The sequence below is a fragment of the Trichoderma evansii genome (genome assembly GCF_050947405.1).
Source record: "Trichoderma evansii strain SZMC 28006 chromosome Unknown GGI43scaffold_1, whole genome shotgun sequence".
Classification (NCBI taxonomy): domain Eukaryota; kingdom Fungi; phylum Ascomycota; class Sordariomycetes; order Hypocreales; family Hypocreaceae; genus Trichoderma; species Trichoderma evansii.
Genome location: NW_028145205.1, coordinates 1,320,766 through 1,343,965, shown reverse-complemented (window position 1 = coordinate 1,343,965; position 23,200 = coordinate 1,320,766). Strand labels below are relative to the sequence as shown.

The following is a 23,200-nucleotide window of genomic DNA, read 5'->3' as shown; positions in this document are numbered from 1 at the left end:
TTGTGTTTCTATTTTGACCAAGTCACCATTGGCGTGAAATGCGGTGGGACGGTACCTCCGGGCCCTGGTTCGTGGCGCGAGGATGAGGCTTGGTTGCCTCCCGTGCGGGAATCGCAATTAGGTAATCAGCCAGCTGGCAGATCTTTGTGGGGTTAGCCACACTTCGCAAGGCAGACACAGCCACGGGCCTTAAAAGTCTACCGCGCCACGATATTGATTAGCGGGCATACCGAGTGGCAGGACAGCGACGTCCGGCTAACAAAAACTCATGGGCCGGAGATGCATGAAGACGTCAAGGGGGCCATGGATGAGGTCGTGCAGTAGCCCATGACGGTATATGCAGCTCGTTCAGCTGTCCATGGGTTTTTGCATGATTGCCATCCACAGGGGGTGTCGGGTCGCTTTCGAGATACTCGGCAAACCGTCTCCGTCATGTTGCTGTTTAGTTGGGTGGCCGCCAGCGCGCACACGATGATACAACAGGTATGTGTGGTAGAGCTGTAGAATGGGCTTGCAGCACGGGGTACGCGCCTTATGTTGCAAAACCGCTAATGCAGAAAGAATCCTTCTCTATTCAAAAGTATGGCTTCAACTCCGGAATCTTGGCATGCAGACCTCTTCCTAGCCACATCTTGTCAGGAGCCAATGCACATGCTTCGTAGGACCTCAATTTTTTCATCCTGGGGACGGAGCATTGTCGTTGGTGGCTCTGGCAGATCGGTGAAGACCCTCGTCTGCGTGGGGTCCACAAGAGCCACTTCGGGGAAGGAAAATTTCCAGGGTAAGATTTCCCCAGTAATCTGGGACTCGGCTATTCGAGCCAGGACGCCCTGCATAAGGCGTGAGTTCATTGTTATCTATAGCATCAGAAGTTTGTTGAGACGCACGCTGTAATCGTAGCGTAACGTAGCCAACCTACACCTACACTCTCAAGCACGGGGGTTAGGCCCATGTATCTGTAGGGAGCCTGCATTTGCCACTGGCGATGCCCCGTCCAGAGGCAGCCCGTGACGTTGGGAGCGAGATAGATGGCAGCGACAGGGAGGAAATGCGTTGGCCAAAGCAAGACTCATGGTTTGCTTTTGGGAATGACCACGCTGGCGATAGCTAGCAAGGCCATTTGGGTGGCCCGGTGCGGTGGCAGTCAACAGCCTCGCTACGTAGCCACTTTGCTGTTCCGAGTATGTTGTCGCCTTACAGGTAGTGATACCACCCAACGTTGCTGTTGTCAAGGTGCGGAGGGTCCACTAGGGACTCAAAGTAGTAATGGTGATTAGAATGCCTGTTGTCTCGATGCGTTGAGCGCAGCACGCTTCTATCATCCGATGTGTACATGTACGTTGCCCTGTATTTGGAGGGGCGCCCACTGCATGCTCCTTCAAGGTTGTGACTCTGCAGCCTCGCCTCACTTAGATAATCGCAGTTTACTGGCCGGCGAGACCGTGGCGGATAAAGGTGAGCGTCGTCACCTGCGGCCACATAACCAACCGCCTGCATAGCTGTCGCGGCCCTGCAGCCAGCCCTCTGATGAAACTGCCTGTAGCGACGCGTGCCTAAGGGTCGACATTGGTTGCCTCAAATGACGTGTTCCGTGGGTATCACACAGCGGCGAGAGAAAGAGGAAAAATTTGTTGATCGCCTTGTCCATCTTCGTTGTCATGGTTCATATTCGTTGTTTCCTCTAGGGTGAGCGTGGCCACGAAACAGGCAATACAGGGCTGTAAGAAGAGTACATGGGTACTTCGTACTTCCCAAGGCAAGCCGGAGCATTTTAGTTGGCAACAGCATCCACATGGAGTTATAGGCTATTTTTGGTAACGCCTGCTACTGGCCACTAGTGGCAGGTACGAGTACGGAGCAGCTGCAGCTACCACTGATGCTGCTTCTGCAGTGTTACGGCATAATGATCGTTCTTGCCTGGCCTGGCAAGGTTTTGCCCTTTTCCTCCCAGATCTTGGCCTTATACGAGCACACCCAGATAGGTGTCCAAGGAGGTGCTGAAGCAATTCGCACTTGCTCATTGTGTGCCCGTTTTATAGGCCATTTGTGGGCCGATGGCTGCCGATTTGGCTCTGTCAGCCCAATTGGCCAAGTGCTCATGTACCGGTACATTCCCCTTCCCTAAGCTCGCGTGTGGCTGGTGGTTTGCACGGCAACTTTCGTATTCCAGCCACGCCTGTCATGCTCGCCTGTGTCTGGTCAGATTCGTTTCGTTCCACAGGTTCACAGACGACGAGCCCGAACATGGCCCGTGAGACGATGGCGGGCGCGCGACAAGTGGTAAGCCTGGCCGGCCATCTACGAAACAGCTCCGACGGTAAAAGCGAGGGAATCCATCAGAGCATCACAATGGCGCTCATTGGCAGTCTTGTCTTGCGGGCGGACCTCAAGGGGCCACCTCCATCGACCCCCGCGTCGCACAACGGCCGGATTAGATGGTCCCATTCTCGATGGCCGAACCAGTGGCCAGTGAACAGAATCAGGCGCTGCAGGGTCCCAAGGTGCTAGAGCAGAAGCCGTCGCCTCTTGTTTCTGGTAGACGGATACCCGGAAAAAGACCCCTTTCGCAGCGAATACAGATGGCAGACCAGGGAATGCTCAAGTGCCGCGAGTGCGCCGGATGAGCCCGTGCCGTTTAAGAGAAGCTTTGTCACTTATCAATCTCCACTGTCCAGGACGTGAGAGAGACGAAACACGAAAAAGAGGGCTCGCTAGCCAGCTTGACCTACACAAACCTTTGGTCTCCTAGCCCATTTTCGCTTTCGAGACCGCGCTCGCACAGTTTCTGAGAAAATCTGGCCATCGGCCGTGATTGGCCAAATGCAATCGCTCAAGGAGCCAATCAGCATCGATGTCATCGGCCGCTTTTGGCTTCTCCACCCTGGCAACCAAGGTCTCTGGCCAATCAGAGGCTCTAGGGGCTCTTTTCAACCGACACACCTCAGCTCGCCGACTGCCACTAACACCGTCCAGATATAGGCGATGCTTCTTGGCCTGTGAGGATTCGCACACAATCATCTCTTTCGTCTAGAAAGAGTCCCCCTTTTTGGAGGGTCTTTTGAGATTCACGACTCCTGGAAGTGACCCGCCGTCTCGGGACGCTCCGGGGACCCCTAGGACTGTCTCGACGGGCCATTGCCCAACCATTGATCAGGACTTACATGTCTGCATCGATTAGGACGGTTTCAATACCACAGGATGCCTTCCAAGCCAGGGGAGTCACCCGGCCCTAACGGAGACGGGCGACGGCTTCTCCCTAGACGGTATCCATCCTCATCAAAAGGTTCTATTGCTCTCCTGGCAGCTCGCCAAAAGGAGTCGGGGCTGGCCAAGGGCGCTGGTCTCGGACGATGCGGAGCATTCGAGACGATTCACGGGACTTGAACTGCCATCAAATCACTCGTCGACAAAGGAAAGACCATGGTCGATCCTGAAGAGCACGCCTTTTGAGTGCGGGGACACTGCCAATACACATGCCACGGCGCCTACAGTTCCCCTTCCGACCCTTTCTCTCTTCCTATGGTCCACAGTACATATCTAGAACCGCGCAAGCGAGGAGACTACAATCGGTATGGCTCGGGTGGCGGCACATTCCACCCGCAAAGTCCGCACTATTCAAGCTTGCACTGTGAAAGTGGAGGACGGGGAGAAAAAAAAAAAGAAAGAGTCATGACACTTGAACAATTTTTGCTGCTGGAAGGTGTCTCCTCACTTACACCCAAGTACGTACTAGGCAAGGTGCGTCGGCGCATGGCGCGGCGTTGGCATGCAAGTCATTACAGCAGATCCAACATAAACAAGGGCTTCTTCTGCATTTCATTGACCAGACGACTAGATGAGATGGTCGAGAGTAATTTCTCCCGTTCGACATCAATTTCCTTGTTTGGTTTCAGCTCGTTGCTAGCTGCCTATGCTGACCACTGTCCCAACTGAGCTAGGAGTTCAGTAAGATGACTCTGGGGGCGCTTTTGGTCGCCGAGCTGGCGGCGGGTGCCAATATTTTCTCTACTTCTTTTTGTCCTTCTGCTTCTCTATTGTCCACATTGTCCATAGGCAAATCCTGTGAGCGGAGGCGCGCACGGGGGGTCGCTACATCCTGCATAAGCGGCGCAGCCCTCTCGCTTGAAAGCGTCGATAGTGGTCCTATCGTGCATTCTTGCGTCCATGCTGCTCTGTTAAAAAAGACTACACTTTGGATTTGCTTCCCCTCTTCCTTATGATGTGGATCAAATAGCGCAAATGCTCTTCAACAAATATGAACTCTAAGTACGAGCAAAGAGCAACGAAGCGAGAAAGATGACGGCAGCTATGTAGAGTTGCATATAAAGCTGGCGGTTCACGAGGTATATGGGGCAAGCCACGGTTGACAGCTTTAGACACGAAACAGGGTGCTTACGAGGCGATGTAGCATAAACGGCCTGATGAAGCGATGTACTTTGGTTTATACGAGGATAATGGGGATGTGGTGGGAGCGCAGCGACTGTCAACTAAAGCGGCGGCAGGCAGCCGATCATTCACGACGGAGTACGGCACTTGTGCTTTTTAACCGAGAAAATGCTAAAAGATACGCATGTTTCAAGCCTGATGCCTTGGTCACCCAGTCTTGATCGTTACAGCTATCCACCATCTGCATACATACTACATATACTATACGGGGTAGGCATGGCATATGCTGCCGCAACCACTCCTGCTGCTACCCACCAGCACCTTGTCTGCGACCCAGCAGAAGTGTGTACCGCGCACGGAGCATCGTGCATTATAGGCAGATATTTCGCTCAGCGCCAAGCGCCTACTGATACCGGGCCCTGCCTCGACGATGGCTTGATCTCGTGATATGATCTCTGGTATCATGCTGCCCACCAATGATGTCGATGTGCATATTCCCCCCAAAACAGAAAAGGTTGGCGTCTCACCGGGAGGTGTCACTTGCGCAAAAGCAAAAATTCAAAGATGCAAAATATTCCAAAAAAAGAGAGGCCGTATGACACGATGGACGCCGCAAAGGCTAAAGGCAGCCCAAAGACCAGACCTTGTTTTCTGCGGTGGCACCTCAGCCCACGGTACGTAGCAGTCGAAAGTCCCGGTACTTGATGGAAGACGGTGTGTGGCGCGGGTGCTGCAGGTCTTTTTCAGCTCCACCGGCGCCTGCAGGACTACCCATTTTGGGAGCTATGCGTCCTCTGCTCACCCCCAATTCATGCGCACCCCCTTTTAGAGAGGTCTCAGGACAGAATTCTACACAGCCCAGACCATGCTTGGATGGATTTCTCTGCTCTTCCATCTTCCATCTGGCCCACAGCGCGCGGCAGTACACAAGCACTACGACAGCGAGCATTTCCGAGAGCGGCAGCAGTGGCAGCGGTAGTTGCAGAGAGGCAGTGAAAGAAGTGGAGCAGTTATGACAGAGTTGCAAGGTGAGTCGACCATCTCGAGTGCCTCATTGCTTCTTGTAGGAGCACCTCGTAGTGGTATTTTGCCATCAGCACTTTCTCGTGCTACGACGCAATAATACCTTGAAATGCCACCTGCTGCCCAGCATCTACCAAGACACTAGGCCGGAGGGAGTTATTACACAGCAACAGTAGTAGCAGCAGTGGTAGAGAGAGACTGGGAACAAAGGCTGAAAACAACTGCCTTTTGGTAGCACCACTACGCAATAATTCGTATGTAGGTGGTTCAGTTGTAGCACTCGTACGAGTAGTACAAGGCGGCAAGCCCCGTTCCCAGCAGCAGCACGAGGTTCACCTCTTCCGGCAGGTACCCAGCAGCCATCTGTTGGCGGCCGCTGCTCGCTACTAAGGTACGGCCTGGCACGCACCGGCCGACGCCTCTCAGCGGCGTCGATATCCAACCTCGGGCTCTGTGCTCCCTTGTTGATGGTATCACCGATTACAGATTACAGATTCCACGCCATACGGATTAGATTACATGCTGCAGCGCATCTAGTGCCTGCGGATTCCAATGAAATGACATAGTACGCCATACGAGCAACAACCACCAAAGGCAAAAAAAAGAGGCGTATCGTACAAGTGTCCTCGATCACGGAGTGCACGGGAGGGTGGCTTTGGGTACTCCCTACTCGTCTGCGTCATACTGCGCTGCGGCCCCGACCAAGTAGGGAGTACCTCCGGACCGCCGCTGCACCGGCCAGGCCCATGCCATGATGCCTCGCTCTCGCCTCTGGCCGGGCCCAAGACGCACGCCTCAGGGGAGGGGTGTGCGTGTGCGAGAGTGTGGAAAAGCGCCCGATATTGAAAAAACAAAACAAAAAAACGCCAGCGAGCGGGTACAGATGCAGATGCAGATGCAGCAGGCAGTCATGCCTGGCTGCTGCTGCAGCTACTTGCTAGCCCCAAGCACTACCTGAATTAACGTTAGCCGTCTGGTGGGTGGTATTTATTCCAGCGGCGCGCCCACAGCACCAACAGGCCACTGACTGCACTGACTGCAACCGCCTACCGCCGCTAACCCTCAGCGCCCCCCCAGCGCTTGACCACCAAACTTATATCTCCCCGCTCACACCCACCTCTTCTGCTGCTGCTTCTCCCTCCTCCTTCACGATTCCCTCGTCCGCCATTCTCTTCTCCTGCCTTGGATTCGGCCGCTCAGCAGGTGATTCAGTCAGCTTGTCTACGTTGCGCCTCTCCCTGCTCGACACCGTCTCCGGGTTTCTTTTCTTTTTCACCTTTTGCTCTGCGTATTGTTTGTGTGTCATTCGTCCTCCCTCCATTGTCTCTACTCTTCGCCACCACCATCTATCGCCGCTTCTTCCCTTTTGAGATAAAAAGAAAAGAAGACCCCTCTCAAATCTCGACGACGCTTGTGTTCAACTGTGCAGCCCACAACAGCCGCGTGGCATCTTGTTTGTCTGACACAACTCATTAATACCATCCTCATACGACAATATGCCGGTCCAACTTCTGCCGGCCTCAGCCGCTGCTTTTGCCCCCAGGGCCTCATCTGTCAACGTCGTCCTGGGCTCAAGGGTTGAGCCATGGCTTACACAGACACTTAAGCGCGTCAACCGGGTCAAGCGTCCTCTCAACAGCATCCCTCAGCACCACCGATGTCTTACTGAGACTCTGTCATCGCCAAATGCCATCTGGACCCTAGCCTCATTAATGTTCCCCAAGCTGCCCCAAGCCGAGATGCCCGAGGACCCCACAGAGAATCTCTTTAGCCATCAGCTCATTCACATCGAGGCCTACATCGTTCACGTCGACATGGTCCTGCGCAACGAGGTTGCCTACAAGCTCACCGTCGAAACCATTGACGCCCTCGTCGAGTACCACAAGGACATTTACTGCGTTGATGCCAAGGCGAACACCTACGACTGGTCTGAGAAGGAGCAGCAGTGCAAGAAGCTGCATGAAGACTTTGTGCAGGCTGTCAACAAGTTTGTTTTCCGCACACATGTCTCTGCCCTGGAAGGTCTTGAGGAGGAGGGTGCTGGCGAGCTGCTCAACGGAAAGAGCGAGGAGGTCAAGACGAGCCTCATGAACTTGATGAAGCCGCTTCTTCCTCCTCCTCCTCGTGTTGTCGAAGTCATTCGACAGCCGCCTTTGCTGCCCAGCTCTCCTCTCGCCAACATGTGGACACAGGCTGGCCCTCCTCACATCATCCCTGCTGCCGTTGAGCCTTGGCAAGTGTTGCCTTCAAGCCCCAGCGTCACTTCATCCGTCGACTCGGTCAACACTCCCATTTGGGCCAACATGGGCATGAGCGATGTCCAGCTGCCTTCTCCCACGCCTTCGTTTAGCTACCCGCACACCACTGCCGAGCTTTTCTTCAGCCCGCCAATCATGGCACCCATCCCAGCTCTTCCTCTCCCGAGTGTTTATGCGCCGTCACAATGCGGTGTCAGCGTGGGCATGGGCATGGGCGGCTTTGGCTGGGATCGCTATGCGGAGTACGCCGCGACAATGTGAAGGCACAGTTCCGCTATGCTGGCTTCTTCTAATACCGTCCCGGTCACCAGCTCGTGGTCTCGGGTCACCTCCCCCTTTTCTCAGGGGAAAAAAGCAAACGAGTCTTTTATCTTCTCAGCGGCATAGACATATTGTCAGGGCATATAGGCGTTTTGTTGCATCAGGAACGGAGTTCGAATACCTCAACCAAATATCTTGCTAGGAAATACCCCTAATCATTTCCTCTTTTTTCTTTTTTTTTCTTTTTTCTTTTCAACGTTTCTTTTTCTTTATTCCCTTTTCCGTTTTGCTATCGGCGACACAGCAAGCGTGCACTTGGTTTCGAATCTAGTTCCTCGTTCAAGATCCAGGGGATATCATCATCTGTCGCATCAGAGCCGCTAGCTCGGCATTTCTTTTTGGATTAACTTGTTATTTTGTTTACATTATACCACCAACATGGCTGGATCCGAGGCTGGCAATCTGGATGCTTACTTTTTTCTTCAACAAACGGGGACTCTTTTCTTCTTCGACAGTCACCAACGGCTTGCGACATTCTTTTCTCTTTTTCCTTATTCTTGTTTTTCTGGTACCATTGGGTTAAAGATAAGAGGCAAACTGCAGCAATGCACAACAATCGGCTCGGCCCGAAACCTCCATTGGATTTGGAATCCTACACTTTCGCTTCTCGTCTATTCTTTTGTCTCTCTTGAGGGACATTCAGAAGCAGACTTTCCTTTTTCTTTGGAAGATATTCCCTCAATGTGGTACCTGACTATGATACTTCAGGTCACTGCTTGGGGTCTTTCCTTAATCCTGTCTTGCGTTAATGATGCTTCACGAATATTTGACGACGATACGAATGAGTTATGAATAGACCTCTTGGGTATGCGATACGACTTCTTGAATGTTTAGAAAGCCTATCAAGTACTCTTACGACGCAACCAGTTTATTCAACTCTACTTTTTTTGTTTCCAACCTTTGACAAACTGGATTTGAACTGGATTTCAGACCAGTAATGTCCCTTGGAACACGACGTCATGCTAGCAAAATCAAATCATTGCGCAATTGTGATCATGGTGCTGGGATATCTGGCATATTTTAGCCCATACAGACACTGGTTGTCGACAGGGGTGTGCACACCCGGCGGCGAGTCCGCGCGGGCTGTTGATGAATGGAAAGATGATACTAGGGTGGACCTCATGCCTTATCTCTGCTGAGCAGCGATGAGTGTATACGACTAGCCCCTACTTCCATTACATTGTTTCGTCATGTCTTTTAAGTCAGGCATCTCAAGCCCCCAGAGGGGGTACTCTACCACGGCACGCCGCGGAGCCCAGCCAAATCTGACATCTCAGCAGGGCCACTAGTATAGCCAAGCTGAAGTCGCAGAGGCTGTCGCGGGTCGAGGAAGGGTGCCCCCTTAAGACTGCCTGGCGAGACTGAGGCGAAGTGATTTTGTAGCTCATCTCTCTACACCACCACCTCCGCTATGAGTTGTTCTTTCAATTAGACTGGATCTAGCTGAGATGGGCACTGGAAGCGGTTGTGGCGCGATACCAAGTGAGCGAGGTTAATGGCTGTCAAACAAGGCTGTGCTTTGTTTGACATGACCTACCTCGCTCCAGGGCTCTCCCGCTGGGAACGGAAGGGTGCTTGGTATATGCATTTTAAGAGATGCTGGATAAAAAACAAAAACAAACTCAAATTGTGCGAGAGAAAATGTTTTGAAAAAAAAGGGAAAACCGCCGAAAAAAATTATAACAGACGGGAAAAAAATTGGCTCTTCACCCTGGCGGTGGGGATGCTTTGCACGCAAGTATGAAGCGCACTGCTGGAAAAGGGTCCCTGTTCGTTCTCTTGTCGTTGGCAGTACTACTAGGTAGCTAATTGAAACATTAAAAAAAAAAAAACTTGACTGTTGCACATCTTTCATCTACTCGTGAATAACTCGTACATCCTCGTAACATACTTGTAATGTTTACCACTTACGAAATTTCATCGCCTTGTACCTGAGCCTTACAGATGGGAAGCAGCGTATAGGAATACTACATTCACAGATCACACTTTCTAGAGTTTTATTTCCTTTTAGCATTGAACATGTCATTTTTGTGCTCTTTTCCCTATTTTGTATCTTATAAATGTACATGATTTCGAAATCTCATAATAAGCTCCTCGTTACTCATATTTATTTATTTATGTATTTTTTCTTAGATCAATGGCTTATCTCTACGGATGTGTCCTTGATTTATAATTTGACAAATAGATTCTGTTTATTTAACAAGCTTTTCTGTCTTTTCCTGAATGGACGCGCCCAAGGCAGCATCTACTCGTGTGAACATCTCATATGTTCTAGTACGGGTATCTTGGTGAGCTGCCGAGAGATGGCCAGACACATTTGAGACAAAGTTTTCTTGCTGGCCAGGAGTGCGGCCGAGAACATCCCAAAGTCCCTTGGCTTGGACAAAGTCGTCATCGTTGACTTCTTGGAAAAGTTCGTGGACAGCAGCGCCAGACCACGACTCGTGTGTCACGGTAGGCTTAACAGCCTTATAAGTCAGCTGTCTGTAAGAGCTAGGATAGTTGGGATTGGCACCGTAGTTGCCATTGATAGCCATAGCGCCATCACGCTGGAAGGGGTTGAATGCTTTGAGGGGAGCATTGACAGGAATTTGCTGATAGTTGGTTCCAAGACGGTGACGATGGGTATCAGGGTAAGAAAAGAGTCGGGACTGGAGGACAGGGTCGATAGAGGGCTCAACACCAGGCACCAAGTGAGAAGGAGAAAAGGCAACCTGCTCAATCTCGGCGAAGTAGTTCTCGGGATTCTTGTTGAGAGTGAGCTTGCCAAATTGCCTCAGGGGCACGTCCTTCTGAGGCCAGACCTTGGTCAAGTCAAAGATGTTCCAGCGGAACTTCTCGGCTTCCTCAGGTGTAAGCACTTGGACATAGACGGTCCAGCTGGGGTATTCTCCCTTCTGGATGGCCTCAAAAAGATCTTGAGTGTTCCAGTCGGGGTTATCAGCAGACATCTTATGGGCCTCTTCTCCAGTAAATGTCTTGTTGCCTTGATCGGTCTTGAGGTGGACCTGGGTATAGACAAATGAACCGTCAGGCTTAGTCCACTTGTGAGTGTGGCCTGAGTATCCGTTCATGTGTCTGTACGAATAAGGGGTTCCTCGATCAGAGAAGAGAGTCATAACCTGGTGGATAGACTCTTGATGGGTAGAGAGGTAATCCCAGAACATGGTGGCATCTTTGAGATTTGTTTGGGGGTTTCGCTTCTGGGTGTGGATGAAGAGGGGGAAATTGGTTGGATCACGGATGAAAAAGACGGGAGTGTTGTTGTAGACCCAGTCCCAGTTGCCTTCATCTGTGTAGAATTTGATGGCGAAGCCGCGGGGATCACGAGCTGTATCGGCAGAGCCTTTCTCTCCACCAACGGTTGAGAATCGTGTAATACAATTGGTTTTCTTGCCAACAGCATTGAACATGTCAATAGAAGTGAGGTCGGTGATGTCGTGAGTGACTTCAAAGACACCATATGCACCGGCGCCCTTGGCATGGACGACACGCTCGGGAATACGTTCGCCTAGATGTACATGAAATGTTAGCAAGCTGATCTAGAATCAAGAGGTTTAGGATTGGGGTAAAGCTTTGGAGAGCTTCTTAATACGGAAACACCAGAAGGAAAACGTACGATCAAAGTGGGCGAGGGCATCAATCAGGTGGAAGTCCTGGAGCAGCAAAGGTCCAATGGTGCCTGGGCGCTGCCAGCCCGAAGGGTTGTCAATGGGGGCACCACTGGAAGTGGTGTAGACAGGCTTCTCATTGTACCTAAAAGTGGAAGCTGGCGTGTCGTTGGCAACCATTTTGACGGACGACCTCTTGTTCGTTGAACAAGCCCTTGGTAAGCTATGTATAGCCTGACAGGCTGATGGAAGATGGAGATACCTTGGCGATGCACAAGGTACTCAAGTGGATTGATGTGTGTATGGAAGAAGAGCCGAGATGGGCAGAGACGCAGGAGAAGAGTTAGAGAGGCAACGAAGTAAGGCAGCTACAATGAGGGGCTGGACAAGCCACCCTCTTTATACGTGAGCTGAGGAGCAAAACGTAATGGTGGGGTGACTGAGCTCAATGTAAGACGAGGCTTTGACAAGAAGAGAGCATTCATTGGAAGCGAATTCATGCATCAATGGGTGGAAGCTGGCGGCATGTGTGTACATGGCCTGGGCGCTTCCCCTCAGTTGCTTGCCATACATTAGCTCTGTGCTCGTATATATGGTGGTACCACATGCCTTGGTACCTACATAAACGGTACCTACCTCCTGGCATGTCCACTGCTTTGTGCTTTCCCCATTATTACGGCATTGGTGCCGCTCAAAGCTCGCTCCTGCCCCAGCGATTGACTCAAGAGCTGGCTGTGCCTGACTATATCGCCATAGTGCCTGCCTCCATTGCCAATTCCACTGCACATGCCCAAAATGCTCTACGTCAGCGTCCGCCCACTTGCCATTTCCTCCCCCGCTGGTCCCAGCCCGATGTGGGGGACTGGTTGAGGGCCAATAAGAAGACCCTGAAAAGAAAGCCGGCTCGGTTCACTTGTCCGGGGCGGGGCGCGGGCTCTTGTTAGTTCTGTGTAAGAGAGCTGTACGTAACAACCACCTGAACCTCCAGTGGTCCTTTTTGCCGTGGGCTCGCCGCGGCTAGCCCTGTTTGTGCTTTTCGCTCGCAAGAGATGGTAGAGCAGTATCAAAAGCGCATTGCCGCTTTTTTTTTTTCTTTTCTTCTGAGTAGCAATCCATGGGGTGAAATACCCGATGCATACCTCTATCTAAGTTGACGCTGAAGCCGTAATACAGCTGTTCGTAGATATCGAAACAAGCCCCATTATGTCGGTGGCTTAACACATCTGACAGCTCATGTCATGCCACAACTCAACGCTCATGTTTTGCCCTTCCTTTCACTCACCCAGACTCAGCTATTCCATCTCTGGTAGTTACGAGCGACGAGCACTTCGCCATCTTCCCTAATATCCTGGGCGGGGGCCTACCCTTGCCCTTCGCCCGTAAGTGCCGCAAGTGCCGCCTAGGATCCTGGCGGCTTTCCCCCGACAATTGGCATTTCAAGTTGAGTGGTTCACGCTAAGAACAAGTAGTTCTGCTCAGCCTGAATGGCGAGATGCTGGCGCGCCTCGCGTCTCGGCGTCCGAGGGCCTCTAACGCGTGGTCACCTGCTCGCTTGTACTTTTAGCGTCTACTTAGGTGGTAGTGGTGGTTGTAAACTGCAACACTTCAGTGGTACTATTCAGTGCCTGAGAAAGATAAGAAATTTTAATTCGGCGTTTTATAGAGTTGATTAAGATTCGTATAAAACCATGGTTGACTAAAGCTGAATATTTTACATAACATGCTAACCCTACTGTATCGATCCTAATACGTAGTTGCTAATAACGCCCATTGTATAAGACTTACATTGGCGAGCTGCCGGTAGTTGTCTAGATCAACTGAAATACTAGCAGTAGTAGAGTAAAATACTAGCAGTAGTAGAGTAAGCAACGACAACAAAATCCCTCTCGGTTCTACTGCCAGTCAAACCAGGCTACAGCAAAATAGCCAACATAACGCCAAAATCTCATCTCTAACGCCATGCTCAGTGAAGTGTAGACCTCGTAGACCTGCTCCACCCCATGTATATCCCGAAGCCCGAGTCCCCATGTTTTATATACATCTGGATCCTAATGAAGACATTGCAGCTTATATCCCAGAAACCCACTTCTATGTATTGTCTTCACACCCTCTTTTTCGAACCCATATCCCCATCGGATGTTCTGAGACTCGGCCGTCGTAGTCCGAGAGAGTTATTGATAATACGATGCGGACTTTTATGTAACATATAACAAACAAAGAGGGGAAATGAGGCCATTCCGTCCCACGGCCTTGATTTTCAGGTAGTTCTAGGTGCCCCAGCTCGGATTTATCTATTTCGTAAGTTTGATACAGACAATCCACGCGTTTGCGGGTCTTTATGTAGGCCTACCATGCTGTGTAGTGTGGCAGCATTCTTTTAGATACGAAGCACTAGGAGATTAGATGCAAAAAACTCGGTGTTCAAAGACCGAAGCCAAAACTGAGAATCAAATTGGGATACTGATATCTGGTATCCCAAGTCTAAATTAAATGATAGTATTGTTGATATTATCCCGTCCATATAATTTATCCTCTCTCAAAAGCCCATCATCCGCCTATTAGATAGATAGGTAAGTGCGCCGTTCGCTGCATGTCCTCCTCCTCTGACTGCCAGGTGTTATGGTTGCATGCCCACATACAACGGAATCCGACCGTCGTTTGCCATCATCATATCGTTTGTTGTACAAGATTGTGGTTCGAAAACACAAAGGAGATGGCTATTATTAAGTCTCCCTTGCAGAAAATATGTTTTGGTTTAGTTGTCCTGGTTGACGGTTTGCTAGATTAGACATTGAACGTTAGTCTCTTCGGTATTCCAACACCCGAGATGCATCGATCTTCAGGAACATAAAAAAGAAGCTTACCACTAGCCAATCCATGCCCTCGTTCACACCACTGCCGTCGACTGCCGAGCAAGCCATGATGCTCCAGTTTCGGTCCCGCAACTCGCCCAGCTGTAGCGCCTCTGAGATCTCTCCCGCGCCCTTGGCACCGGGTTGATCTTGTTTGTTGGCAAAGACTAGCAGAGCCGCATCCTTGAGCTCTTCCTCGTTTAGCATAGCCGACAGCTCCTCGGCCGCAGTTTGTAATCGATCGATATCGGTTGAGTCGACGACGAAAATGACGGCCGCAGTGTTGGCGTAGTAACACCGCCAGTAGGGTCTAATGCTAGTCTGTCCGCCCAGATCCTGCAAAAAAGAAACAATGTTTGTTAGCGAAACAACACTTTCTATATTCTCCTGTGTGTGTATTGCTATTATTATTCATACCCAGACGTTAAAATTGAGGTTCTTGTACGTGACTGATTCGACATTGAATCCGATCGTGGGTATCGTCGTGACAACTTCTCCAATCTAGTCCTTGGAGTCAGCATACCGTCAAAATAATAATAATCAACAAAACCAGTCGTAGTATACTGACCTTCAGTCTGTATAAAAGGGTAGTTTTGCCCGCGTTATCCTGTTGAGAGCCGACGCATTAGCAATCCATCATCGAGCCTCCCAGGCAGCACACGACGTCATACCAAGCCCAGAATCAGAATTCTGATCTCCTTCTTCGCCCAAACCAAGTTGGACAACCATGACATTCCTGCACCCATCTTGAAATATGTAGCCTGGAGTCCTCTAACAGTGCACCGGGTGTTTTGCTGCAGGTAGATGGCCGGTTCGCGGTTTGCCTCGTTCCAGGTGGATTTGAAATCGTCGAGGGGCGTGTTGCTCTCTCGAAACGCCGAAATAAAAAGCTAAATGGAAAAGAAAGATTAAACTAAGAAAAATCGCAATGAACGCCGGGCGATGTGTTGATTAAGTTCCTCGCGTGTGCGCCGCAAAAGCCGTCGCAAAGGGGGTTCGTTGAAGTGTATAGGTATGTCGAAGTTGTCAATTACAAACTGTCCCCTATTCCGGAGGCTCCAATGCCCATCTGCAGCTATCTTGGTAGGCCTTGTTTTAGAGGCAATGTCCCTTCCCAACGGCGGCCTCTGGTTGGTCCACGCGCTAGACAGAATAATTAAGGCTAATCTCACGCAGCCTTATATCACTTGACCTACTAAAGTATGCATGTGTGTATTTTTGTCGCTCTAGTAAGATTGCATCTATGCGGACTGAAATCTTTCTATATCCCAAATTTAGAGACTTGTTATGATTTGCCTACTAAAATACGATAAATGTATTCGTAATTTGAACTGGAATGTCAACTCTTTTGCAGAGCGACTAAATATGCTTCTTCTTAGCTACTGCTTAGCTCATCATAGCATGAATCGGCATGACCGGCTTATTTTGTCCATTTGGTCCAAGCTATATTAGGTAATGCTTTCACATTTCCCTAGGCAGAATTTCTGCCTCAGGAGCAAATATTCGCCTGCGCCACACGCAGCACAAGCCACAAACCCACCATTTTTTCCAATTCTCCGCTAGGGCTTTACGCCCTCGGATGCGGGTCGCAAAATCTACAATCGTTCTCATCTATCACGAAAATCGTCATCATCACCAGACTCGATACGCAAAGTCAACAAGATGCCGGTATGCAGCGCCCCCTTCCTGCTCGTTGTTATGAGGAGAAACGTCTCTATGGAGAGAAGCGATTTCTAGATTTTGGCCTGGCAGTTTTGGCGGTGGGAGACGACCGTTTGTGGTGGTCATCCAGCCCAACTGTTGGCTGAAAGATGAAGACGCAAGATGGGATCGATAATTTCAAACGACAAGATCACTAACGTTCAGTCAACTCTATAGAGCCACAAGACTTTCCGAACCAAGCAGAAGCTGGCCAAGGCCCAGAAGCAGAACCGCCCGGTTCCGCAATGGATTCGCCTTCGCACTGGCAACACAATCCGGTGCGTGCAAAACCTCCCCATGAACGAGAAACCCTCTGTTCCCCCGAAATCATCGCTACAAATTTTCGAACACACAATCGAACTCTCCCGCTCAAATATATCGCCCGCTCACCCCTCTCTGATCACCGATTTCTTCATCCTCTCGCAGAGCAAACACTCACTTCACTCAAATTTTGACGTATCCTCGTACTAACATTAATCGTATAGCTACAACGCCAAGAGAAGGCACTGGAGGAAGACTCGCCTAGGCATCTAAGCGACTTCAAACAATCACCTGGCATTCTCGACCCACTTGTACCGACGGTACCGACATCCGGCTTCTTTGGCATTTCTCAATGAAATAACAGTGGTGGATGGCGTAAAAAGCAGAATTTCTTTGTCGTCTTTATGGCGCGTGGGAGGAGGATGCGGACGCACGGAATATGGGCACGGTTGCCTGGATTTTTGATTCTTGATATTGCTTCATGTCACGGTCGGTCATAGGGAAAGGAAATGAACCTATTTTTTGATGTCCATTTTGCTTTTTACCTGAGTCTCAATTTTCTTTTTTTTTTCTGAGCATGGTGCCTCTGTTGCTGCTCGCTAAGTGAAAGATCTATGAACGAGACCCTCATATTCTGGACAGTGATGAAAATATGTTCTGGCTTTCCAACCATTATTCTCCAGTTAATGTTTTGGGCTTTAGATGAACCACTGGTTAGAATTACTAGGCGCCACATGCGTCTGTTGAGAGTAGGATAAGGCCTCGCAGTAACACTCAATCGCCATTACACCCAGCGCTCTTACTCTCCGGGCATGAGTAGAGAATAAATCGAGCGGAGAATAAATGTGGAAATACTTCAGGTTGCTACGTTAATGCTGAATCATTCTCGTATCATCTTTTAGGCTTACGTTTTTTTGACGAGTGAGGGGCAACCGTATCAAACAGTCATTTAGATTGATATCCATATCTAACGTATGTGTAAACGTAAGGGACAAGTCCCCAGCTCATGAAAATTGATCGACTTTTATTAGTCTGTCGTGCCCCGAAAACATTGCCCCAAAAACATATACCGGTTTAAAAAAAAAAAAAAAAAGGAAAAAGAGACTAAAGGAGAGAATTAAAGAAACCAATAGCCCTATCATTTCAATCCCACCAACGCCGTAGGTTGCTCTATGAAACAGCCCCGGAAACAGTTAGGCTCGTATTGTTGCTCTCCACCAGCAAAATAAAGATTCAAGAAGCACTGATAGCCATAGCGACCATGATTTATCGGTCCTCGGCCCATTCGTTCTCACGGCGGATTTGTTCCTCTTCCTCGGCGGAGAAATCATTTGTAATGTTGAAAGTCTTGCGGATCTCCTCAGGAGACTTGCCTTTAATCATGTTGGCCACAGTCTTGCAGCCGACATCGAGAAGAGGCTTGATATCAAGGAAATTAGATGCCTAGGCTTGTGATTAGCTGCGAATCAAAATGCTGGGGATATTTGGGGTGATTATCATATAAACGTACAAGAATAATCTCGAAGAGCATTTCCTGATCGACCTGCATGAACTTCTGGTCCCACTCCTCGATATCCGTCGTCTTCTTACGGGCATCCGACTCGTCATCGGGGGTTGTGACGGGGTCGTTACGGTGGTGCTCGCACCACTCGACTACCTTTCGCAGGACGGCCTCATTGACCTGTCGAATCGTTGTCAGTTGTATTCTAGAAAGAGCATCCAAGATCTGATGGGAAATTACCTACGTTGGGGATAGGAATAGGGTTGTCTTGGGTGATGTCGGTATGGCTCAAATCCTCCAACATGTTCTTCAACAGCATGGAGCGCTCGACCACGACACGGTCTGGGTATGGCAGTCAGCTTCAAGTTATCGGCGATGGACCAGCGAGGGCGAGCTTACCAACTTCCATAGTGGCGTTGTCATTGGAGATCAGCCAGATCTTCTGGGATGCGGGCTTTGCCTCTGCCATTGTGATAATCGTGTGCTTTGAGAAGCGCTTAGGGATGTAGCGGTATGATATAGACGGATGATATGATGTAGCACCGGGCCTTTGAGAGAGATGGGTTGCAGTTGATGATGAAGTTGCGAGAAACGCGGTTTGGAGGAGGCGAGAGCTGAAGGTTGAAATATCGGCTGGTGGTCTAGGCACGAACGGGCCTCAGCGGGTAGGCAGGCAGGCAGGCAAGCAGTCCCTTGAGTTCTGCGGGGTTCTGCTGGTGGAGAGGTACGTACCGCCAACGGCATGAAAGAGCCACCAAAGCTTAACGGCAGAGTGGCCAAAGTCAGCATCAAAGAACGGGCAGATTTTTTGGTTGATCATCAAAAAAGGCTTTCAAAGAAACAGAACAAATTATCTACACTACAGAAGGCTTGCCCTTTGTTTTTGCTTGAGCAGTCTCTTACTTTCTATTAGGAACATTTTTCTGCCCTTGCATGCCGCTTTCAATCGGAAATCGGAATATCATCACGCTATTTGGAGTTCTCGCCGAAGGATCAGTACATACTCCTCGTATTAGGGCTGCCGTGGAACCAACAGACGACTACGATAATTTCAATGCCACAAAAGTTCTTCTGAGCACTTCTACACAAGTGAGACGAGGGGAGAGAATCCGCTTGGCTAATAATTCTTCAAGCCTTGTATAAGTACTAGATACATGGTGACACTTGCTTGGCCATATGAATGTCCCAGCCCTACGGCGCTATCTTAGTAATAATCGTGTTAATAAGAGGCCCGCCTATTGAGTAGAAACGGCGATCGTCTTTTCTCATCCACTGAAACTCTTTACACAGACTTGCAGTTCAGAAAGTCATCGTGCGCAAATTACTACCCAGGCTCTGCGTTTTATTTACCTAGCAGTGCACTTGCAATGCTTCCATGATTACTTTGGGGGCCATACAGTAGCGTAGTACGCTGTAGTGCCTATATGTGTCGAAAGAGCTGAGAAATATAGGTATGCATGTTTTGGGCTCGTCTTTTCACGCAATCCTTCCTACAGGTGGACATCTGCATGCACTCGTAGTGACTTCTTCTGTTCTAATGGTCAAAGAAGCTCAGACACGCATAGAACCAAAAAAGAAGAATAAAGGAAAAGGGTTCTTTCTTTTTTTCATGCCATGACTATCGCATTGACAGCTACTATCGCTGAAACGCTTTAGGCGCCCTTAGCTAAGCCTGAAGCTGGTGGCATTCCAAAGCACCAAAGATGAGCACCAAAAATGCGCTCCAAAAATGCTTACCAAAGCGCTGGGAAGGAAACCATGAGGTCATGCCCCTTATTTTTTGTTTTCCAAGCCAGGCACACCCTTCAGGTCTCAGGTGCCAGCAGGTCATCAGCCTCAGTCTGACCACCTGTTCTAGCCTTTTGGCGCGTCCCTAGATTCTTCACGCGTTGAACCGAATTTTGCTTCACTTTTCTCTTGTCTTTGCTTTGGCGCATCCTAAGCCTCGTCTTCGCTTCTTTATAGAACTCGCCACATCGCTTATCTGCCAGCCAACCTTGCTTCGCAACTTTATCTCAGCGTTACCTCCTTTGTTCCTAATTCACGACCTAGAGCTTTCTATTTACCTTTCCCCTTTATTATGGTACTACCGCACTACTCGTAATTGCCAGCTATCCTTCTTTTTTCTCTCAGCACAGCCAGCCTGCGTGCGCACAAAAACCCTTCATCAGCGCTTATCCGACTTGCTCATGTTTCTTCATCGGTATCAGCTTTTCCTTACTCATGCTTGCTCCACCTACACGATCTTCTAAGCAGTCAGCCAAAGTAAGATGTGGCGGCGCACATATCTTCTCCTAGTTCTCATCAGGCTCTGGTTCGCTTTGTCGCCCAGCTACCTCCACCCCGATGAGAACTTCCAGGGGCCGGAAGTGATTGCCGGTATGTATTCGGGTGCTATGGAATATTTAGATCTTATCTGCTTGCTGCCTTCGAGGCGACTGGTTTAAATAGCTATGAATGGATTTATTAGTAGCTGCTCTTAAAAATGGCTAACTGGATATCTGCTCCATATAGGCCAGATCTTTAGTTACCCTGTTCGGCATACATGGGAATTCACTAGCGAAAATCCGATTCGAAGTGTCTTTCCTCTCTGGCCCGTCTATGGGCTTCCTATGCTTTTGCTGCGTTGGCTTTGGGTTGGAAATGGGCAAGATGGCGACATCCCCCCTGTTGCTGTCTTTTGGACACTGAGGTTCCTCATGTTCTTGACAAGCTTTGTGCTTGAAGATTGGGCCCTTGACGAGCTCATCAATCTCGATGAACTAATCAACAAGACACGCCATCGCCGCACTGCTCTTCTTCTCGTTGCGTCGTCTTATGTCACTTGGACTTTCCAAACACACACATTTTCCAACTCAGTCGAGACCTTGACTGTCTTGTGGAGCCTGGTATTAATAAAACGCATCAGGGATCCGCAAGTGAGTCCTCACCTCCATATGATATGTATATTTTATTTCATGAGTCTCATGCTAACAATCGTCTATAGTCATCCATATTGTCGTCTATTGTTTTGGGAGTGGTTGTCGTCTTTGGTTTCTTCAACCGTGTTACTTTTCCGGCGTTTCTGATACTGCCTGGATTTTGGTTGATCCCTCATTTCTTGAATAAGTCGGTCACAATACCTTTGGATGTATTAGAGTCAAACACTGACTTTTACAGACCTTTTACGCTAGCTGCTTTGGTTTTGGCCGCCCTTGCTACTGCTTTCGTCGCTATTGCGATTGATACTGCTTTTTACACATCAGAGCCCATTACTTGGACTGACCTGATCACGAATCCAGTTATTACACCTCTTAATAACCTCATATATAATTCTTCATCCGAAAATCTGGCGCTCCATGGCTTGCACCCCTGGTATCAGCATATCCTCGCCAATTTACCACAGCTTATTGGACCTGCGTTCGCGTTACTATTCCTACGGCCTTACTTATCTCTACGACTGTGTTCAGCCATTTCTGGAATTGTTGTTCTATCTTTTATTAAACATCAAGAAGCACGATTCCTTTTACCAACTGTGCCACTTATTCTATCATCTTTAAAGCTGCCAAAGAATCCCACACTCAATCGATTATGGACGGCATCTTGGATTATATTCAACGTCTTCTTGGGTGTGCTGATGGGGACTTATCACCAGGGCGGTATTGTTCCCACGCAGGTTTTTATGAGCAAACAGCCCGATGCTACAAATGCCATCTGGTGGAAGACATATCCTCCTCCTATCTGGCTTCTCAATGGCAAAAGTGAAGTTCTGACTACCAAGGATGTTATGGGAATCAAGGGTGAAGCGTTGCTAGAACAGCTGACTGAGCTGGCTACATGTGATACTCCTGCAGACCGGCGCAGTTTGGAGTATTTGAAAGAGAAAAATGGAACTTATTTGATCGCACCAGCGTCGGCCACCTGGTTGGACCCCTATCTCTCCAACAAGGGCTTAGAAGGGCTGCGATTCCGAGAGGTTTGGCGGTACAGGAACCATCTCAACTTGGATGACATGGACTTTGGAGATGACGGAGTCTGGGATACTCTCTCTAGAGTCATCGGTCGTCGGGGGCTCGTGGCATGGCGAGTAACAAAAAGCTGTGGTTTATAAAGCCCAGCATCTTACAGTAATTTATAGACATACATGAATAAAGTAAAAAGTTAAACATCCAAGTCTTGACTGTATCCATGTGCTGTTACTTCAATAGAGCATTATGTAGCATGATCACTGCGATTACAACTACTAATATCAAGGAGAAAATATTGGATGGCTAAAAATTCTTTGTTTCGGATTTTAAGCTATGCTATCCCTGACGGCGTACATAGTTATACTTTGACACCCTCGAAACAAAAATACAAAAAGCCCGCGACCAATTTAGTAGAGGCGCTTGGGAGGAGACATGGAAGCCTTGATGGTAAGGCTTCCAACGTTCTGCCAGCCCTTCTTCAAGAGAGAGACCAGGTAGTTGATGGCAAGCATGATGTTGCCAACAAGCTGCTCCTGCTCCATACCGACGTTGCCGACGGCGACACCCATGCAGAGAACCTTCTTGAGCTGGAACTTGATGGTGGACTTGACCTCGTTGATCTTGCCAGTCAGGTCGTCAGAGTGGGAGACGGGAGTAGGGAACTTTCCGGCTGTAGGCGAAAAAATATTAGCATCGACGTTGTATGCAATCATACAGACTGGAAAAAAGGCTTACCCTTGGAGAGACCAGGACCCAGGAGACGGGGAATCTGCTTGATGAGAGCATCGGAAGCAATGAAGGCATCGTACTTGCGAGCAAGCTTCTTGATGAGCTTCTTGTTCTTGTTGAGCTTCTTCAAGTCATCAGCGGACATGGCGTCGACACCACCGTGCTTGGCACGATCGAGATCGTGCTGGTCACCGAGGATGCAGATGGCCATGTTGGGGCGGGGGATGGAAGGCAGGCGGATGGTGCCAGAGAAACGCTTGTCACGCTGAGGGTCATAGTTCTTGAGGCCGATCTGGAGCTCGACGGTCTCGAGGAAGTTACGCTTCTTGGTCTCGTTGGAGTACTCAAGGAGCTCTCCGACTTGAGTCCGGACGTTGGCTGTGTGGATCGTTAGCACCGTGAAAAAAATATTGTCGTCGAGTCTCGGCGAAGCATTTATTCTGATCGACAGCAATAGATGAATCGCTTCCGGATGCAAGACGTACCGACTGAGATCTTAGACATTTTGACAGTCTCCCAATAGAATCAAACGTATCTAATGGTGATCAGGACGTGGGGTGGTTGGTTGAGATTCGTAAACCGAGAGGTATGGGGGACTCTGATGATTTTT

General features: G+C 49.4%; 8 protein-coding genes across 8 annotated transcripts; 4 read left to right on the top strand and 4 right to left on the bottom strand.

The window, feature by feature from the left end:
* Window positions 1-242: 242 nt before the first annotated feature.
* Window positions 243-1,044, top strand: GGI43DRAFT_13100 (uncharacterized protein). Its single transcript, XM_083199165.1, has 2 exons — window positions 243-483; window positions 562-1,044. Exons 1-2 carry the CDS (start codon window positions 328-330, stop codon window positions 892-894), a joined length of 489 nt encoding a protein of 162 aa, XP_083066084.1. The 5' UTR covers window positions 243-327; the 3' UTR covers window positions 895-1,044.
* A 5,348-nt stretch (window positions 1,045-6,392) lies between these two features.
* GGI43DRAFT_12980 (uncharacterized protein) lies at window positions 6,393-8,485 on the top strand. The gene is made up of 2 exons (XM_083199156.1): window positions 6,393-8,352; window positions 8,448-8,485. The coding sequence occupies exon 1, from the start codon at window positions 6,906-6,908 to the stop codon at window positions 7,926-7,928; it is 1,023 nt and encodes a 340-aa protein (XP_083066083.1). The 5' UTR covers window positions 6,393-6,905; the 3' UTR covers window positions 7,929-8,352; window positions 8,448-8,485.
* Window positions 8,486-9,983: 1,498 nt separating this feature from the next.
* GGI43DRAFT_390268 (catalase) lies at window positions 9,984-11,999 on the bottom strand. The gene is made up of 2 exons (XM_083204302.1): window positions 11,608-11,999; window positions 9,984-11,499 (listed from the first exon to the last, which is right to left on the bottom strand). The coding sequence occupies exons 1-2, from the start codon at window positions 11,777-11,779 to the stop codon at window positions 10,181-10,183; spliced, it is 1,491 nt and encodes a 496-aa protein (XP_083066082.1). The 5' UTR covers window positions 11,780-11,999; the 3' UTR covers window positions 9,984-10,180.
* Window positions 12,000-14,081: 2,082 nt separating this feature from the next.
* Window positions 14,082-15,395, bottom strand: GGI43DRAFT_12861 (Arf family GTPase ARL1). Its single transcript, XM_083199138.1, has 5 exons — window positions 15,123-15,395; window positions 15,020-15,058; window positions 14,869-14,952; window positions 14,464-14,787; window positions 14,082-14,378 (listed from the first exon to the last, which is right to left on the bottom strand). Exons 1-5 carry the CDS (start codon window positions 15,195-15,197, stop codon window positions 14,355-14,357), a joined length of 546 nt encoding a protein of 181 aa, XP_083066081.1. The 5' UTR covers window positions 15,198-15,395; the 3' UTR covers window positions 14,082-14,354.
* Window positions 15,396-16,036: 641 nt separating this feature from the next.
* Window positions 16,037-16,945, top strand: GGI43DRAFT_390262 (60S ribosomal protein eL39). The gene is made up of 3 exons (XM_083204301.1): window positions 16,037-16,119; window positions 16,330-16,430; window positions 16,638-16,945. Exons 1-3 carry the CDS (start codon window positions 16,114-16,116, stop codon window positions 16,684-16,686), a joined length of 156 nt encoding a protein of 51 aa, XP_083066080.1. The 5' UTR covers window positions 16,037-16,113; the 3' UTR covers window positions 16,687-16,945.
* Window positions 16,946-17,589: 644 nt separating this feature from the next.
* Window positions 17,590-18,557, bottom strand: GGI43DRAFT_390259 (SCF ubiquitin ligase subunit SKP1). Its single transcript, XM_083204300.1, has 4 exons — window positions 18,314-18,557; window positions 18,159-18,256; window positions 17,924-18,094; window positions 17,590-17,856 (listed from the first exon to the last, which is right to left on the bottom strand). Exons 1-4 carry the CDS (start codon window positions 18,381-18,383, stop codon window positions 17,680-17,682), a joined length of 516 nt encoding a protein of 171 aa, XP_083066079.1. The 5' UTR covers window positions 18,384-18,557; the 3' UTR covers window positions 17,590-17,679.
* A 1,408-nt stretch (window positions 18,558-19,965) lies between these two features.
* Window positions 19,966-22,076, top strand: GGI43DRAFT_12763 (glycosylphosphatidylinositol-alpha 1,2 mannosyltransferase). Its single transcript, XM_083199125.1, has 4 exons — window positions 19,966-20,293; window positions 20,429-20,832; window positions 20,901-21,022; window positions 21,074-22,076. The coding sequence occupies exons 1-4, from the start codon at window positions 20,185-20,187 to the stop codon at window positions 22,002-22,004; spliced, it is 1,566 nt and encodes a 521-aa protein (XP_083066078.1). The 5' UTR covers window positions 19,966-20,184; the 3' UTR covers window positions 22,005-22,076.
* An 80-nt stretch (window positions 22,077-22,156) lies between these two features.
* Window positions 22,157-23,198, bottom strand: GGI43DRAFT_390255 (60S ribosomal protein uL1). The gene is made up of 3 exons (XM_083204299.1): window positions 23,076-23,198; window positions 22,597-22,968; window positions 22,157-22,531 (listed from the first exon to the last, which is right to left on the bottom strand). The coding sequence occupies exons 1-3, from the start codon at window positions 23,092-23,094 to the stop codon at window positions 22,269-22,271; spliced, it is 654 nt and encodes a 217-aa protein (XP_083066077.1). The 5' UTR covers window positions 23,095-23,198; the 3' UTR covers window positions 22,157-22,268.
* Between the last annotated feature and the right edge of the window lie 2 nt (window positions 23,199-23,200).